General features: G+C 49.1%; 1 protein-coding gene across 1 annotated transcript; it reads left to right on the top strand.

Moving 5' to 3' along the window:
- The first annotated feature begins 7,763 nt into the window (after positions 1–7,763).
- On the top strand, positions 7,764–15,985 carry LOC122373512 (regulator of G-protein signaling 21-like). Its single transcript, XM_043351646.1, has 4 exons — positions 7,764–7,884; positions 9,040–9,191; positions 14,006–14,169; positions 14,577–15,985. The coding sequence occupies exons 1-4, from the start codon at positions 7,826–7,828 to the stop codon at positions 14,766–14,768; spliced, it is 567 nt and encodes a 188-aa protein (XP_043207581.1). The 5' UTR covers positions 7,764–7,825; the 3' UTR covers positions 14,769–15,985.
- The last annotated feature ends 1,477 nt before the right edge of the window (positions 15,986–17,462 follow it).

Here is a 17,462-nt window from a genome sequence, read left to right on the forward strand (position 1 = left end):
TTTGTACGTTAAACATATATTTAAGTGAAAAGTTGATAGGTTATACAACTTTTGATGCTCTTTCCAATGACATATAGACCGCTATTGCACGTTGTGCCGTTTTCGAGAAATTTAGTAAAAAAGCACGACACTACCGAGATTTGAGCTCAGACCTATGGCCTTTGCTCAGACAGTATACGAACAGGTGACGGGGATACCTCCCATTGAAGGATGCGATTTAATGCTAAATATTAGCGGCCGGCCTCCGTGGGGACGTTTTTGTACGACTTATATCTCCGCAAGCAGGGGACCGATACACTTGCGGTTTTTTGTGTGGGGTAGCGTATACCCTTCTTAGAAGTATTTACTATGGATGATGCATGCGGGTGACTCCTACTGCACGTGACACGTGTAAAACGGAGAGGTGTCACTTTTGTTGTAATGACAATAACACGGTAATTACTTGGCTGATTGCACTGAAACTACACAAGGATGTAGGCACCCGCCGGACCATGCCTTTCCATGTGCTACGGCTGGGGTGCAACTGCACGTGCGCACGTGCAGGGTGACGCTTCCAGATCTCGAGAACGGCCGGGCCGATTGAGCTCAGCAGGGTGACGCTTCCAGATCTCGAGAACGGCCGGGCCGATTGAGCTCAAATTTGGTACACCGCTAGAGACCGGTTAGTAGGGTGCCGTGCACAAGTCAGATGGGATCCAGTTTGCACGTGCGCACGTGCAGGGTGACGCTTCCAGATCTCGAGAACGGCCGGGCCGATTGAGCTCAAATTTGGTACACCGCTAGAGACCGGTTAGTAGGGTGCCGTGCACAAGTCACTTAGTATGTATTTTCATGTGCCACGGTTGGGGTGCAGCTGCACGTGCGCACGTGTAGGGGTCGCTTCAAGATCTTGGAAACGGCTGGGCAGATTCAGATTAAATTCGGTACACCGCTAGAGCCGGCGAATAGAGTGCCGTGCAAAAGTCAATTGGGACCCAGCTTGCACGTGCGCACGTGCAGGGTGCCGCTTCCAGATCTCGAAAACGGCCGGGCCGATTGCACTCAAATTTGGCACACCGTTAGAGACCGGTTAGTAGAGTGCCGTGCACGTCAGTTCGTAGCACACCCACTCCGGTCTGCACGTGCAAGGCTCATCCTCTCGTTTGGCGTCGGGTGTTTTTGCGGCGTTGCACAGGTGCTTGCTCAAACAACCTGCGGTCCCGCGATGCGGAGCCCAGCATCGCAGATGCTGGTACGTTGTTAATTGGGTCTGAACAGTGCGTTCTACGAGCTTCATAATAGCCGGAAGAATAGAAATGGGGCGTGTATCGGACGGCTTGGTTGTAACCTTTCCTTTAGGGATAGGTGTCACCAGCGCATGTTTCCACGCTCGTGGGACCACACCAGAGATCAACTGAAGTTGACAACATCTAGTAACGCATGTCTTACGCCGTGGAAAAACTTCTGCAACATGCTCACACTAATGCCATCGTCTCCAGTTGAATTGGACGGTTTCATAGATAGAAGCACGGTATATAGCGTGTCTGCGTCCACCGTTTCCACACAAAAAGAGCATGTTGACACTCGCGGGAGCCGGGTAGGCACGTTTGCGGTCGGAGGTGGCACACTAGCAGCAGTGGTAGGCCCCCCATGGTGTACTTACTGTGTTATGAAGGACATGAGAGGCATAAAGTAGGCGAATGTAACACATCAGGGTGGGGAGAGACTAACAACATTTAACTATGAAATGAGTGTTTACAGATATCAAAGGCGTTTAACATGTTAGCCTTCGCACTACCAGGTGGTTCCCCGCGTTTTTTTTCGCAAATAACGCAATTAAACCTTGGCGTATTGTGACGAATCTGTCAGTACCAAAGAGTTTATCCATTTTACACCTACCTCGAATATTTCATGACCCTGGTCCAGATTGTCTTTGACCTGTGACCTGCTTCTCAAGATTATGTCAAGCCAGAATTGCGATTCGGTGTATGTCGACGTGATGTCAGCGCACATTCTCCGTGCGTTAATGCGTTTTCATACTTGTGTGATAAGGAAGGCGTCTGGGGGTCTGATTCTCCAGGTCTTATGCGCTTGCAACTGGGAATACGCCAATAGAGTTGACGGTCAATTTGTGTTAACAAGCAAAAAAGAAAACAACATGTTCAAATTCATATTTCAGATTAAGATATTTTGTTGGATGACCTACAAAGACATTATTTTTAACCTATCCAAAAGTGAATTAAGCATGAATCAAGTACTTCGGGAGGATATTTACTTTTACTAAGAAATAAGAATCGACTTTAGAGTAGGTTGTAGTCAAAGGAACTCAATGGTGGCGTGCGAACTGCGAAACTAGAACACACAGGACGCAATTTTAGTTAAGCATGCAAAACTGCATTACCACAGAACAAAGCATTAACCAATAGACAGCTCACAAAAGTATACATGATCCAGATTTGTGAGGATGTATCAAGGATCGGATCAAGGCCATCTAAAGAAGGTAAAGTCACTCTCCGCCAACCTATCAGAAGCGGATCCTGAGTGACGTCACCCCTGACACACGCATGTGGTACCCCCGTCCCTGACAGCATAGAACTACATATTTTATGGAAGGTTTTTGATAGCATACTACGAATAATGTTGAAACATAGATCCAACCGAATCAAATGTGGCGCATTGCGCCCCCTCATGACAGAGCCAAAATTAGAGTGGCACGGCCTTTGGTCGGAGGACGGAGGCGGTCACATCTCCTTCCAGCAGAAGTGATCAGCTGTCGGCTTGGAAGCCTCGTTCGTTTATTTATGACTGGACACAATTATTAGGCCATATTTGACCCTAAATTTAGGTCACAATAATTGACCGAGATCAGAGAGGGTCACGCCTGGCGCCATCAGAGACTATTAGATATTTTGCATTTACATCAGAGGTGGTGAATGATATCTCGGGGGTTCGGGGGGGGGGGGTCAGGACCCCCTGAAAACGAATTACTGCTATGTAAGTCAATGGTACTGCATCTGCAGCCCGCCTCCATCTGCCCGGCCTGGACCCCTCCCCCCTGAAATTTTGACAGATCTCCACCCCTGATTTACATTTACATTTGCAATTGCACACATAACATCCATGACCCTATCGATACAAGTTGTATACTATGAGTACTGAGTAAGCACTGTAACATGCACAAATACAATGTAATCACTGTGTTACTGTATTGCTATAGTAAACGGGATAGTTTTTCGACGTTCGAAGACTCGTACTGGATGGATGTAGTTGACGTCATAAATGCATTGGCACCTTATATAATAGGTACAGCATCATATTTATACCATCGGTGTATATTGTTCCAGGTCCATTCAAATTGCTTTACATAACCATTCGGTATGCGACGTTACTATTTTCATGCACAATATCGTTTACCTCTTTGGTCCTTTACATCTAGCTTTCCTTTGCAGACAACCTCATAAGCAGCGAGCATCCAAGCGAAGGTAGTACCTATTGATACCAATGACATCCTGCATTTAATGATGTTATGACGTTCCACAGCCGAGGTCTCCCGATAAAGAGGAATGTGCGAAGCCAACAGATTCATCGAGCAGGAGAAGCAGGTCAGTGTACTAATCTTATCTGATCCAGGTGAGCTAATATTGAGTTCGTTCCCCTGAACTCGGCCACAGCGAGCATATACATACAGTGAGCTGTCGATACATAGATGTTACACCTATATCAGGCCTATATCAATTATATAAAGCTTTTGGCAGAAGGCATGGCAAATGTGGACTGATAAACAGCGGAATACGCCGCCGACCGTCAATATTAGATAATACACATTGGCATGGCAATATATTGTCTATATTTCCATTAATATGTATAATATATTAATTTGGCATGGCAAATGTGGACTGATAAACAGCGAAATACGGCGCTAACCGTCAATATTAGATAATAAACATTGGCATGGCAATATATTGTCTATATTACCATTAATATGTATAATATAAGCTAATTTCTACCAACTGATCCATCAATGCAATGTTGGGATCAAACTTGCTCTGACCCGAGTTTTCTTGGAAACCCGGCCAGGAGGCGCGGCTGATGCTATCCGCTTAGCATCAGAAGCGGCTGTTCGCTCGATTGCGTTCGTTCTTAATTTGCACAGCGTTAATAACTGTGACGTCACAATGACGTCAACACAGTCACCAGTCCCAATGCACCATTACCAGCGTGTACTGGATACAGGTGATGATAACTCTCGCTTCAAAAGTAGCAGGCTAGGAACAACCGCACAAAAGGATACGGGCTCCGGTCGGTGGTCAAAGGCATCGAATATCTGTACATACATGACGTCAAGTCCTGTTCGGTACAAATATGCAGGACATAACTGTTTTGTTCTATGAAAATCCCCAGTTGTTAGGCCCAAGGCCATATATAGAAGGTACATACAGTCACTCCCCCGCCGACCAATCAGAGACAGATCCTGAGTAACGTCACCCCTGATGCTCGCAAGGGGTACTTTATTCCTTTTCAACGTAAAGATGACTAGATTTATTTGAAGATTAGTGATTACACCCTACATATACTGCTCAACCGTTGGTGTCCATGGAAAGGCCAACTAATTTTCAAGCGACAAAAAAGCGGCAATATGCTAAGAAATGGCCGGTTTTGAAGATATAGACGATTTAAAACCCTCTGCAGTAGCATGAAAGCAACGTAAAAACGCATCGAGCTTATAGTTTTATTATGAAGAAATCATTTTTCACTAAGTTTTTAGATAAGGTATCGCTTAAATTAACAACTTTACTACAACCTTTTTATTATTTGTAACTTTATTTCAAAATAATATTTTCAAAAATGGCAGCTGTCGGCAAGTGGCTTGGAAGCGATTGTGGCGCGCCGCGCCATTAATTGTCCTGAGGCCCCCTTAGGATGTCATCAAAAGTGGAGTGAAATGGGCCTGGTTAGGCCAAAACGAGAAGAGTCTGATTAAAAGAACACCTGCGCCTCTTTTGTGTACAGAGCGCCGTCGATGAACCACCGGTTTCGCCGTTACAATGCCTAATTACAGAAAAAAAGACGCGTAGTTATCCCGCTACGCAGCTAAGGGGAATTCTCTTCATATGTGCTCGGCACTTGATGAGACTCATTAAGGAAAAACCGGCAAGGGCCTCACACTGAATAATTTCCCTGACATCGGCTTACCGCAGGGACTATTAAGCTAAGGGATTTTTTTTTGAATTTACGTAGTTAGTTACGCATGCTCTACGGAGAGTAGCATTGACGTAATTATTGGGGACGGCTTTATTAATTTTACTTGCATGCATGCATGGGTCATTTTCTTCTTTTTATTCTTTGCTTATGTTGCGTCATAGTGGAGTGAAGCAGTGTCCAGTGGACTCATATTAAGGGGGGAATTTTCTCCGCCCCGTTGGTAAGCTAGAGACAAGACAAGACCACAACAACCAATCGCTACCTAGTTAGAATTAGATATAACAATCCATAACTATGATTTGATTTGATAAACACTTATTATTTTCAGCTTGGTTATTTTTATCTTATGTTTAATGAACGTGTTTTGTTGCTATCCTACTTAGTACCTATCCTAGTATATATGTACCTATTGTATTGTTCGTATCCTATAGCATCCCACTACGGCTCATCACCCGCGCCACGCTGGGGGTCCTGGATTTCCACGCCCTACTGAGAGGCGGAGGGTGTTTGCTAATTTAGGGGGGGGTGCCGGTTAATTTTTGGTCAGGTCAAAGGTCAGGTTACCAGAGGTCAGCGAAGGTAAAATTACGCCACTTTCCAGGTTATTATTCGATAATTTTCGACAAACCGGCGCATAGCTCAGGAACGGATACAGGCGAAGCGCCGCGCAAAAGCGCATTCGATAGCTCTTTAAACGGCCGTCTGTCGGAATATTTTTTTTCAGATTTGACCTACGGTCAACGGTTTAGTGTGCAGGGGGCAAAGACTGCCAAAATAGACGTGTTTTGCGGAAAGTCTTTCTGCGAAAACTTTTGGCTCACAAATTGTACGAGCTTACCCTTAGCAGCATCGTGTTCCTCTCGCCAAGACGCATCGAATGAACTATAAGGCGACCTCGAAATGTTAACTTGAAAATTGGACCTCAGGTCCAGGTCACGACCTGACCGCAAAAGATCATGTTGCATATCAGTCGATCCGTATCGTCGAGCAGAACAAGCTAGGGTGTTTTAATCGCTCTAGCGTGCCTCTATCAAAAGTTAAATATTAGCGAAAAACTGTTCCATGCCATATGTGACCTGAGATGATCTCAGGGACATAACGAGGGGTCATGGGCGCCATTTTCCCCATTTTTCGGCTCAGTGTGTCCTGTTTACATGCAATTCGATATTGACAGTGTTTGGAACGACGTTCGTTCGAAAGACGCGCCTTTCAATTCCCTCCTCCCCCCCCCCCCCCCCATTGACTGACAATGGAGAGGTTACAAAACTGACCTGACCTAAGGTCACCGTCCACCGATATCAAATTTCTGAGATAAACATTTTGTACATACTGTTGCCCTTATCACTTGGCTGAATGTTCCAAAGTGATCGGTCACTCGGTGTGGCTATGGCAGGCATTGAAACTTTTTATTAGGTGAGTCATAGGGAATCACAAGTGACTCATTTGGCGTGACCTGGTGACCTGACCTTGAGTGCCCTTGATCTGAAAATTTCACAGAATGTGCAAAAATGATGTATGATAAGTGCCAAAAACAATGGCGCAGAAAATCGCGAAAAACCGTAGGGGGTGTTCAAACACCCCCGTCCCCAGCATGGCACGGTTTAAGAACCATGTCAAATTATTTGTTTTAATATAACAAAAAAACAAACGCTTAAACATTAACCGAAAGATTTTAGATGCAGAAAGGACTAAGGCTAGGGCTGGGAAATGTGGTACGCAGTGAGACATGTTGCAATTTATGAGCAACGATATAAACTTAAAACCATTCGATGTTTATTGTTTGGCAGCTTGATGTGAAATTTAACATTTTTGGTGTAGATACATGAAAAACGTATTCTTTAAATTTCGAATTATCACATCAATGATATGAGCTGAATGCCAAATTTGAAATCAGTGATGCCTACAGGTACTTATAAATAATGTGCAATGCGCATGCCTATGGATAAAAACCATTGAGTGTTGAATCCCGTCTGAAATCGCTGAACATGAAATCCGACTTTTTGGATGAGAAATTGGAACGTGTTTTTAATTTTGATAGCTTTATCTCGTGAATTGAAACCAACTACAATGAAATGACGATCTGATCTAAAACGTCGGTTGAAGCAGCGCCTCGGAGCTGGAGGAAAGAACACAAAATATTGAATCAACATGCAGTAGGTGACTTTACACTTATCACACAATGTGGATGCTCCTAGCGCTGCGCATTAAAACAAATGGCTAAAAAAAAAACACAAAGAAATAGCCATCTTATACAAAATGTACCTAAGCTCCTGGAAATATTTGACTAGGTGACCCAAACCATCATTTTATTTTCTATTTTGGTCATCGATACTTTTTTGGATAGCCCGTGCCCCCGCGCGCGGTGTCGGATCAGTCCCACTCCCACCGGAGACGGCCGGTCGTCCGTCACCCCCGTGGGAGTTGGGACAGAGGTCCGCGTGACGGCCCGACACAGGTAGGTACCGACACCGACCGTGGGCGGTCCGACACCGGTCGTCCTGCCGACGACCGGTGCGCCGTCAGGGGGCGGCAACGTGCGCCGCCGGTCACGGCAGCCGGCCTGGCGCCCGGCGGCCGCCGCTCCGGCAGTCGGCGACCAGACGTCGAAGCGATCAGTCGTGTCAGTTCCGCACACACAGCCATCATGAAGACCCTGGAGATGTGGAAGAGAGTTGTGGCCAAGCTGGCTGCGAAGCAGCTGAGGTGAGTGTTGCTCCTGTGTGGGATGATGTGCGAGGCGGTGTAGCTTTTGCGGGGATGAAGTTGCATGTTTGATTTTCTTCCATATATCTTCGTGTTCCAAAGGAAAAGATTGACTGTTGCTAGGCTATTGTGTCCGTATTCACATGAGCACGCCCTGACTATTGTGGCTGGTGAATTTAACGAGAATCTCTTGACAGTTCAAGATAGTGATGTTCCTTGTTTTCGGATTGTTTTATGTAGCTTCCTCGAGTATAACAATGGACAATCAATCACAGTCTGTCGGATCAGGGAAATGTGACACGGTTGCTCATGACTGCGTCTCAATAGCCTTCCGGGGTTTTATATGTAAACCCTTCTATGGCACTTCATTTGCATTTAGAGGTCAAGAAATATGATTCAGTGCAAAGAGGAGTGACGTCAGACGTGCACACCGAGCCCCGATATTTCCCGTATCACACCATTACCAAAGACGGTCGCTGAGTCACTGTGCCCGTCTTTCCGTGCCGCCCTTGGATTCAGCCGTGTCATAACACGGCAAGATCTGGACCACGTGTGTCCAGAACGTTCCGGCCCAAAACGGGCTGTCTGGAAATTCATTCCCGCCCCGCGCTGCGGGTCACGGGTGCCGTGTTAGACTTGCAAAGTAGTGGGCAGGCAGACGGGAGCGGTCTGTGTCGTCCCTTTGCCGGCTGGAGAGCAGAGGTGCCGAGACCGACCCTTGCAGGCCCCGGCCCGGCATATTGGCGCATTTGGAATGCGATATGCAGAACGCGCCGTGCACTTACCCCCATCCAAAACGGGTCATTCTGGGTTCCATCGGCGGGCCCCTCGACCGGTCTCGGACCAGACGCAGTAAAAAAAAAAATCACGGCCCATCATCCCAGATCACATGATTGGGGAGTTTGTATTTGGTAGCAAAGGCATGCGCTGTAATATTATCTAGCCAAATCCGTCCTTGGTGAAGTCCGAAGGAATGCACTTCGATCGGCATCGAATTGTTTATTTTGGTCGCCACATGCTAGAAAAGCACGCTAGTCGCCAGACGTCCCCATGCGTCCACCCCACCATGTCTGGGTTTTCGTGCACCGGTACCGTGCCTGTGCCGGTTTCGCGAGCCACCCTGGCAGCCCTGTCTGACGGCGCGTTCTCCGGCAGCTTGAGCCCGCGAGGAGGCCTGCTCGGACCGCTCTACCGCCGCCGCAGCGAGACGCCCAAGATCACGAAACAACAGCAACAACAACTACAGCAACAGCAGCAGCAGGCGCGCCTCTGGGCCAGCTCACTCGCCACCCTGCTCAGCTCCAAACGTGAGTAGCTCTTGCGCAGTTCTTTCCCTCAGATCTCGACCGACTCTCGCTCTCGTACTGATACGAATATGGTGCAGAGAGCAGGGGACCGACGCCGCGCTGCTCGTCTCACCGATATGGTGAAGCGTGACGGCTATTTCCAAACCTGGAGCGATCGACACAGGTGCCACTGTGATCCAATCCAGATCCCGTTAGCGCGCTCTGCCCATCTCCTTTGTACCGTCGCATATCGGCACTGCATTACGGAAATGTTTGAAGATGGCCGCCATTGCTGCACACACTGAAAATAAATTAACACTCGCGTGCCGGTGACACGAAAAAAAGCACCAATGAGAGGCGTTTTGGTAGGGTGTAACACAACTCAACTGTGTAACTGTGGGGTGTGACGCCGAAGAATGGTGCAATTACTCGGTGTTCAAAATCAACACCGATAATTAACACCAATGCCACCTAAGACCAACCGACGCTACGGATAAATAACACCACCATTTGGTGTCAACACCCCGTGACAGAGACGTTATATCGCATACGCCACACAATGGTGTAGCTCCCAGTTCATTGATCTCTAAACGGTGTTACTAGCACCGTTACCATGGATCGGATATGGCCTTGGATTCAAGGTCAGCCGGCCGCCGGCCAGCGCGAGCGGCTGCGCGTGCACATGCGTAAATTCAAATGAACGGCGGCGTGTTGATTCGCGCTTCAGTTTGAGTCGAGTGATGCGGGGCTGTGTGGGGACTGGAGGTGGTGTGAGAATCAGGGCTGCGGAGTCGGAGTCGGAGTCGGAGTCGGAGTCGGAGTCGGAGTCGGAGTCGGTCGGAGTCGACAGTTGTGACCGGAGTAGGAGTCGGAGTCGGAGTCGCTTTTAGAAACCCGATCCGGAGTCGGAGTCGGAGTCACCGAAAATCTGTCGACTCCGCAGCCCTGCTAGGTCTGCGGAGTCGGAGTCGGGAGTTGGGAGTCAGTCGGAGTCGACAATTCTGCCCGGAGTCGGAGTCGGAGTCGGAGCTGGTTTTTGAAAGCCGGAGTCGGAGTCGGAGTCGGAGTCGCCGAAAATCCATCGACTCCGCAGCCCTGTGTGAGATAAATAAGTGATAAATAAGTGTGATAAATAAGTGTGATAAATAAGTGTGAGATAAATGTCTGGTCTGGTATGTTGTCAGCAGAGTCCGGTGACCACCCGTGCACTTGAGAAAGCGCCACTCACAGTTGCCGCAATTTTTGTTAATAACATTTGTTTATTGCTCGTCTCGGACGTTACAAAATAAATTGTCTTTATTTAAGGAATGCTTTGCTTTGTATGGGGTCTAGGCAAGCCACAGTATACCCATATGGACTTGTCACATATGTTCACACAGACCCTATATATATATATATATATATATATATATATATATATATATATATATATATATATATATATATATATATATATATATATATATATATATATAAATTCATCGAGCTGCAGCTACACCAAACACCGGTGTATCTCCTTCACAACACCGGAAGAGGGTGTACCCAATTGGCTACTAACACCACACATTGGTGTAAGGGTATTTGTTTTGTACCCGTAAAGAAGGTGCAAATTAATGGTGTAGCACCTTTTTATGGTGTAGAGACGTCGTGTAGCACCACAAACTGGTGTACTTACAGTGATTTAACGCCATACGCCAGTGTATGTGCCTGGTGTTACACCAGGATTCAGTGTATGCTTACACCAAAGCTTGGTGTTGAAACTACACCGGTGCAGGTGCTCAAAAACGGTGGGGTGTAAACATTTCCTAAAAAGGTGTAAACACCAGGAGCGGGTGTGAATTTATTTTCAGTGTGCAGCGGTATCACAAAGTGAGTCTGGCCATTTTTGCATACCGGTAGAACGGGGACATAGCGGTAACCAGGGCGGGTTTCCTTCAGCGCCACAATGCCCGGACGTCGCTCCTGTGACTTTTCCCTGGGTAGGACAGGTAATATTAATGATAAAAAAGATGAAAAGAAAACAACACCGTACGACATTCATTTAAGTCGTAGTATGACATTGAACAATAATACTTCAATTAAGTTTACCGCAAAACGTAGCCGTTAATTTCTGAAGCTTCGAAAACATCCTATTTTTCAATCATCTGAGATTGATATTTACCGGGCAAATTTGTATCGAGGCGGAAAATGTGGCCCAGCCCTTCATTTCCTTAATTGATAGGCCGCAACATAGAAAGAGCCATAGTTATACTCTTGACACCATGGAACAACAAATTCATTTTAACGTTCCCACCTAATTCACCGTCATTTATAAAACATTCACCTCGGGCGAACATCGCCAACTGAACCGGTTTGCGATTTTCATAATGTCTCCGCTGTATTCCAACGGAATGTATTCTACATGATTGTCTGGCAGTGGGACCCAGGAGATATGCCCGCTGAGGCGCGGCCGACAGCTCTGTTTTGACAGGTCCATCTCGAGACCGCCTTTTGAGGCAGGCGACTGTCATGATCGCCGATGGATAGGGCCTGAGTTGAACCATGACGAGCTTCCTGTCGGGGTTTGTGAGCTCTCCCCCATACCCCCTACTCTACCACTTTGGGTGTTGCCGCACCTATTCTGCGTCCGTATTGCGCACACGCTGGCGTACTGTGAAGTGGTGACGTCAAACGCACCCCGGCTGGCCGGACGTGTTCGGCACACCCCGACAATGGTTCGCCGCCACCGGGAACGGCAAGCCGCACCGTTCGACCGGTCCGCGGCCGGTACTGCCATGATGCAATTCGACATGGCGAGGCATGACTTCATCGTGCCCACCCCGACATCTTTCTCGCCACCTTAACGGGCTGATAATCGGGGAAGAGCGACGCCCGTGCAGCCCGCATGATGAAATAAAAAGTCCGTCGGGCCGACCGACCGGGCACGGTTTGCACCAAGTGGCAGTCCACTTGCAGTCTTATGCACGTAGCCGCTCATTCCTAGCGGAGGATGCGCTCGCCGAGTCGTTTCGGCGGAGATCAGTGGGATCTAAGCGGCCGACTAGACACCGTTTCATCAGCTAACGCTCACGAGGCTGCCGGACCGTTAGTTACATCAGTTGTTTAACAGATTACAGCAGTTGTTTGGCCGAGTTACACCAGCGCGGAGGCGTTGATGGTCTCGGACCGCTCACATCAATCACCGATCACCGCGCGGCGAACTGCACGGTCGATAGCTCGCGCTCTCACTCACGTGACGGCTCTCCTTGCAAACATGACGCCACACCTGACGGGTCGAGTCAACAGAACCCGCGGGGTACCCGGACGCGGCCGGCGCTACCAACGGTAATATTAGGCCGCGCCGGGGCGAACACCGCGTCCGTCGAGCCGGAAAGTTTGTTTGAGATGTTCAACACCACTGGGTAAACTCACACGGCCCTAGCCAAAAGCGGAGCGGGGCGTCACCACTCACCCCGGGGTTCTGTTGGTTCAAGTTCAAGTTCGGTGTATTGAGGACATTTCCACATAGTGGCTTAATATTTAGTCCGAGTCAGAGTACATAGATAAAAACATGACACAGTCAATGGTTACTAATCGAACTTGCTAAGCAAGTTATGAGAAAGACAAATGCAAGATCCTGTTACTCACCCAGGGTCTATAATGGTAGCCGATTGCCACGGCGACTCATCCTCGCATCCGCAAACAAACAAGCAACAAACTGTAGCGATATCAGTCCAGGCATTGCGCAGCATGGCGTTTCCTGCTTCCCAGATGACAACTCCGCGATGCCCGGCACGCACCAGTCAGAGAGACAGAGAGTACCCCTCAGCTGCAGACGACCGGTACATCGGAGCTGCTTCCGGCGCCGCGCTGTTGTCTCGCCATCAGACGTGACCGGAGTCCCGGACGCGCCGGCCTTCCTGTCCAGGTGCCGCTGATGAGGAGAGCACGCCGCTCCCGATGCCGGACACAGCGTGCTGATGAGACGGACACGCCGGCCGCAGGTGGCTCAATCCGGAGCTGGCGGTCACCAGCCGGACGCAACCGGTACGAGCGTGACACGTCCAGGCCGACGCCATGAACAGATTGACACCTCCGACCCTTCCGGCCGGGAGCAGTGGAGCGTGGAGTCGGGAGCGTGCCGGCCGAGCGCGAGTGCATCTCGGAGAGCCCGCTGCGCCACCAGTTCACACCCACCGACTCATGATCGGTCGCCGGAAACAGACCCAGACAGGGCTCATCGGTCACCGCGCCTCCGCTGTCGGTGTGACAAGCTCCGCCGCGCAGCGCGATTGGACGATGAATGACCTGCATCGAGATGCAAATGTATGCACCGCCCGCGGCCACCTGCGCCCTCTGAGCCTTCCGGAGGAGAGCGACGGTGTTGGCCGCCGGGCCGATTGGTTTATTGCCACACACGGTGTCGGCGGCGCTATCTGATGGGCCGGGTGAAGCGGTACCACGGCGTTCGCCTCCTCATGAATGCCGTCGGCGGCGATTAGCATGCGGCCGATGACGTCTGCGGTGCGTCAGCGACCCGTCCGCGGCGGCGGGACACGGGCCGGCCCTGTGCGCCGGCCGGCCGCTCATTGCCAGTCGGCCGGCCGCTGCAGATGACCAGGGACCGCCTGTTTTCTTTTCGTGTCATGCCCGATAAGCGGAGTACTTTGAATGTAGTCGCTGTGTATGCATATGATTAGTGCAACTGTGCCCTTCCTTACGGCGAAGTAGTCGCTAAGTCGTAGGAACTTTGAGCGTCGTCTGTTTTCTTCTATGGCATCGAATCTACATAGCCATGTACCGATTAACTGACTGAGACTCGACATCATCACTGACAGGGGTCTCTTTTATTGCAGAGGGTCTCTCGCTGTTCCGGAGTTTTCTGGTGCAAGAGTTCTCTGAGGAGAACCTCGACTTCTGGCTGGCCGTTGAGGAGTACAAGCAGGCCAAACATCTGAACCTGACCGCCTCGGCGCACCAGATCTATGATGAATTCGTCGCGCCAACCGCCCCCAGACAGGTGAGCTTCAAATGCATTCAACTATGCACTGTCCATATTCAACGTCTGATTATTATGCCTCTGACGCACATCCACCATTTGAGGATTTGGGCAAACGCGTAGCCAATATCCACTCAGCACAACATCCAGGATATTCTGAAACATAACATGGCTCTCTCTAATTGCATAAAGTATCGAAAAGCCTACCTGTGCTGCAACTCATCATCCGTCTCGCATAGAGATAGTCGCATTCAGTGATCGAATGTTGTTGCGGCGGCGCCATTTCACGCCGCGCCGGTGACGTCAGGCCGTGACACGGCTGGCCCGCTGACGTCACGCGCGGCCGCCGCGCCGGCCCGTCTGTGCAGCCGAGGTCAGCGCGACACGTCACAATGGGCTCTAACAGCGCTCTCTCTCCCTGCCGACAGGTGAACGTGGACTCGAAGACTCGCACCGCCGTCAAGGAAGGTCTCTCCAGTCCGACCACCGAGTTGTTCGACCGGGCGCAGCGGCGGGTCCAGATCCTGATGGAGAACGACACGTACGGCAGGTTCCTGCTCTCGGCTCCCTACCTGGCGCTGGTGGACGGCAAGGAGCTCCCCCAGGGTGTCAGAAGTTGAGCGACGCCGCCAGAGGCAAACTGTCGGTGATTGACATGACCGGAGATCGGCGGTGTGAGACTGCGCCCAGTACCGACCACTCGGTGATCACGGGGGCCCACACCGATCCGGCACGGTCGGCGGCTGTTGCCAGGCCCGGCACGGAGAGAACAGCGGCCTTGGGGCTCCACGGCTGAGCGGGACGTGGCCCGGCGCCGAATGCAGAGCCAACCCTGCACAGGCGCCTCCGGAAACGGGGCACCAGGGAAATGAGGCAGCCGGTCGAGATGAAAAATGGCTGCGCATTTCATCCCCGGTGAAAACATTCCGGTCATCCCGGATCAGGTGGCAGACACGAACTTTGCACCGGCCTGTGTTCCGACAGGTCGTCGGACGGCGCTCGCTCGCAAGTGGCTGAGCACGCCCTCGTTTACTCTTACTTGATCCGTGTGCCCGTATTGTCGGTCGCCAAGGATGGCAACAGGGACAGCTATTCGGATCATCGAATGGGTCATTTGGCTGGGCACCTGCGTTTTGGCAAATGCTGTTGTTCAGTTACACATCATTTGACTAATATCTAACATTGTAACTTATGAGTTGCACGGCCTCGTTCAGTGTCATTATGCCCTAAAACTTGGTTCAACCGAACAGCTGTACTTGGTTTAACTAAGTTTCTAGTCACTGCATCTCAGGACTTTGTTTCAAAGGCAATTTTCATCTTTGTCATTCATCATCACCATCGTCATCTTCATCATGAGTTGCCCGAAAGGGACATTTTGTATTTATCAATGTCTACTATGTTTATCTTGCGCCCAACTAAATGAATAAAGGACCGCAAAATTCAAATAGGAAAGCGACAATTGAAATGGCAAAGACCGCTGGTCATAGCGTTTATTTTTTCTTCAATTTTTGTGAACTGTGGCTGTTGATTGTGTTGATTTAAGTTATCACGTCGGAACGGGTGCGTTGACTTGGACAGTGTTGTCCGCCTTGTGGTTATCAGATCTCCTGAAGTTATAAGACATGTCGAAGACATGTCGTGCATAACGACTTATGCGTGTTGTTTGTAACTGGCGAACAAATGCGTCACCTCGCCTGCCTATGCGAGCAAACAGCCCCTCAGAGTCTGTCGGTGGCTGCTCAATGCTCACTATATGATTGTATTCGACATGCGTGTATCTTATTATAGGTAGTCTTGCCTGTACCTGTGACAATATATATGAATATGTGATACCTAACGGTTTGGTTTGAAGCAGCAAAATTTATACATGGCACACAGAAACAAGAAAACAACAAATAACAAACAGTGACCGTTCAAAGCTATAGGAAGTGTTAAGCTATAGAGGAAAAACTTTCGAAAGCGCCGCGATGCTACGACAGAGCGAGACAAAATAAAAAGGGTCAGCAATTTAGCTTTAAGTATAGCTTACTCAGCTTTCAGGCATAGCTTTTCAGCACGTTCAGTCGACAATACGGCTATTGCGTTCAGAGCTACACACACAAAACAAAATCGGTTGCAATCCCAGCAGATGCACAAAAAGAACAACATTCATCTTCTACAATACAGCGCACGCTACAGTGCAGCGGTGAGGGGTGTAACATGCAAAGGCAACATGCCTAAATATCGGCGACACGCCTCTCAACGACTGTGACATCAGACGTGACAACGAATGTATGTTTCTGATCTGTCTTGTCAACAGACCAAAAAGACCACACGAGCAGATGCAATGCACAATATCAATACAAGTGATTATTGATTGAAGACACGAATATGAAAAGTGTCATACAAAATTAACACTCTACTGGCAAATTACAGCACATATCACCCGCAAAATACCACTAAAAAGACAAAAGGTAACTGCGGAGATTCAGCCCAGCAAATACCCATCAGACGCAAATGCAGCCTTTAAGCCTGGTTCTTTCTAACTCTAAGGAAAGCATCAGCTCCATTATTTAACGAAAGTGCCTGAAATTCACCGAGAACGTTATTACGGTTAAAATGTCCATTTTCCTCGGCCTTTCCCGGGCCGGTCGGCGGCAAATAGCGCTCGCCTCAAAAGGCGGATCAGATTACAGCGAAGGTCTGTGACATCGTAGGCGTAATCGCTACGCAATGCTGTTCTAGGTTCGCTGAGCTATCATCAACGCACTGACACGACTCTGAGAAATGGTGAGTTTTCGCCACCTCACATCTAAGCAGTACGGCCTCTGAGAAACTTCTTCGGATCTTAGTGAGCAAATAGAGAAGCAGAAATGCAAATGGGGTAAGCTACTTCACTGACAATCATTTGTGCAAAAATATGTGCATGCATGACTTGACATCAGTGGTATTATGAGTCCACAAATATACACAGGGGGATCTAAGGCAGTGGAATGAGTCACGGCTCACGAAGACAGCTGGCTAGCCCTTGCCCCACGTATGTAGTGTACAGGAAAGGGGTTAGCACGCGCCGGGCGGGAGGAGTTTGGACACGCCATGCGGTTTTACGCAAATATCACAAAAACGACGGCGCTCCACGACGCCGTTTTCGGTACAACTCTTCATGCACTTTTTTCTACACGTTGAGAAAATTTCAGAGCAAGGTTGCTCAATAGAAGGTCACCAGGCTACGTCGAGTTATTTTCCCTAGAAAAAAGTTACATTGCTTGCCACTGCCACACCGACTGCACGATCGCTTTGAAACTTCGAGTGGTTGATAAAAGCAACCGTATGCA

This window comes from Amphibalanus amphitrite, unplaced genomic scaffold (genome assembly GCF_019059575.1).
Source record: "Amphibalanus amphitrite isolate SeventyFive unplaced genomic scaffold, NRLGWU_Aamphi_draft 001507F_arrow, whole genome shotgun sequence".
Taxonomy (NCBI): domain Eukaryota; kingdom Metazoa; phylum Arthropoda; class Thecostraca; order Balanomorpha; family Balanidae; genus Amphibalanus; species Amphibalanus amphitrite.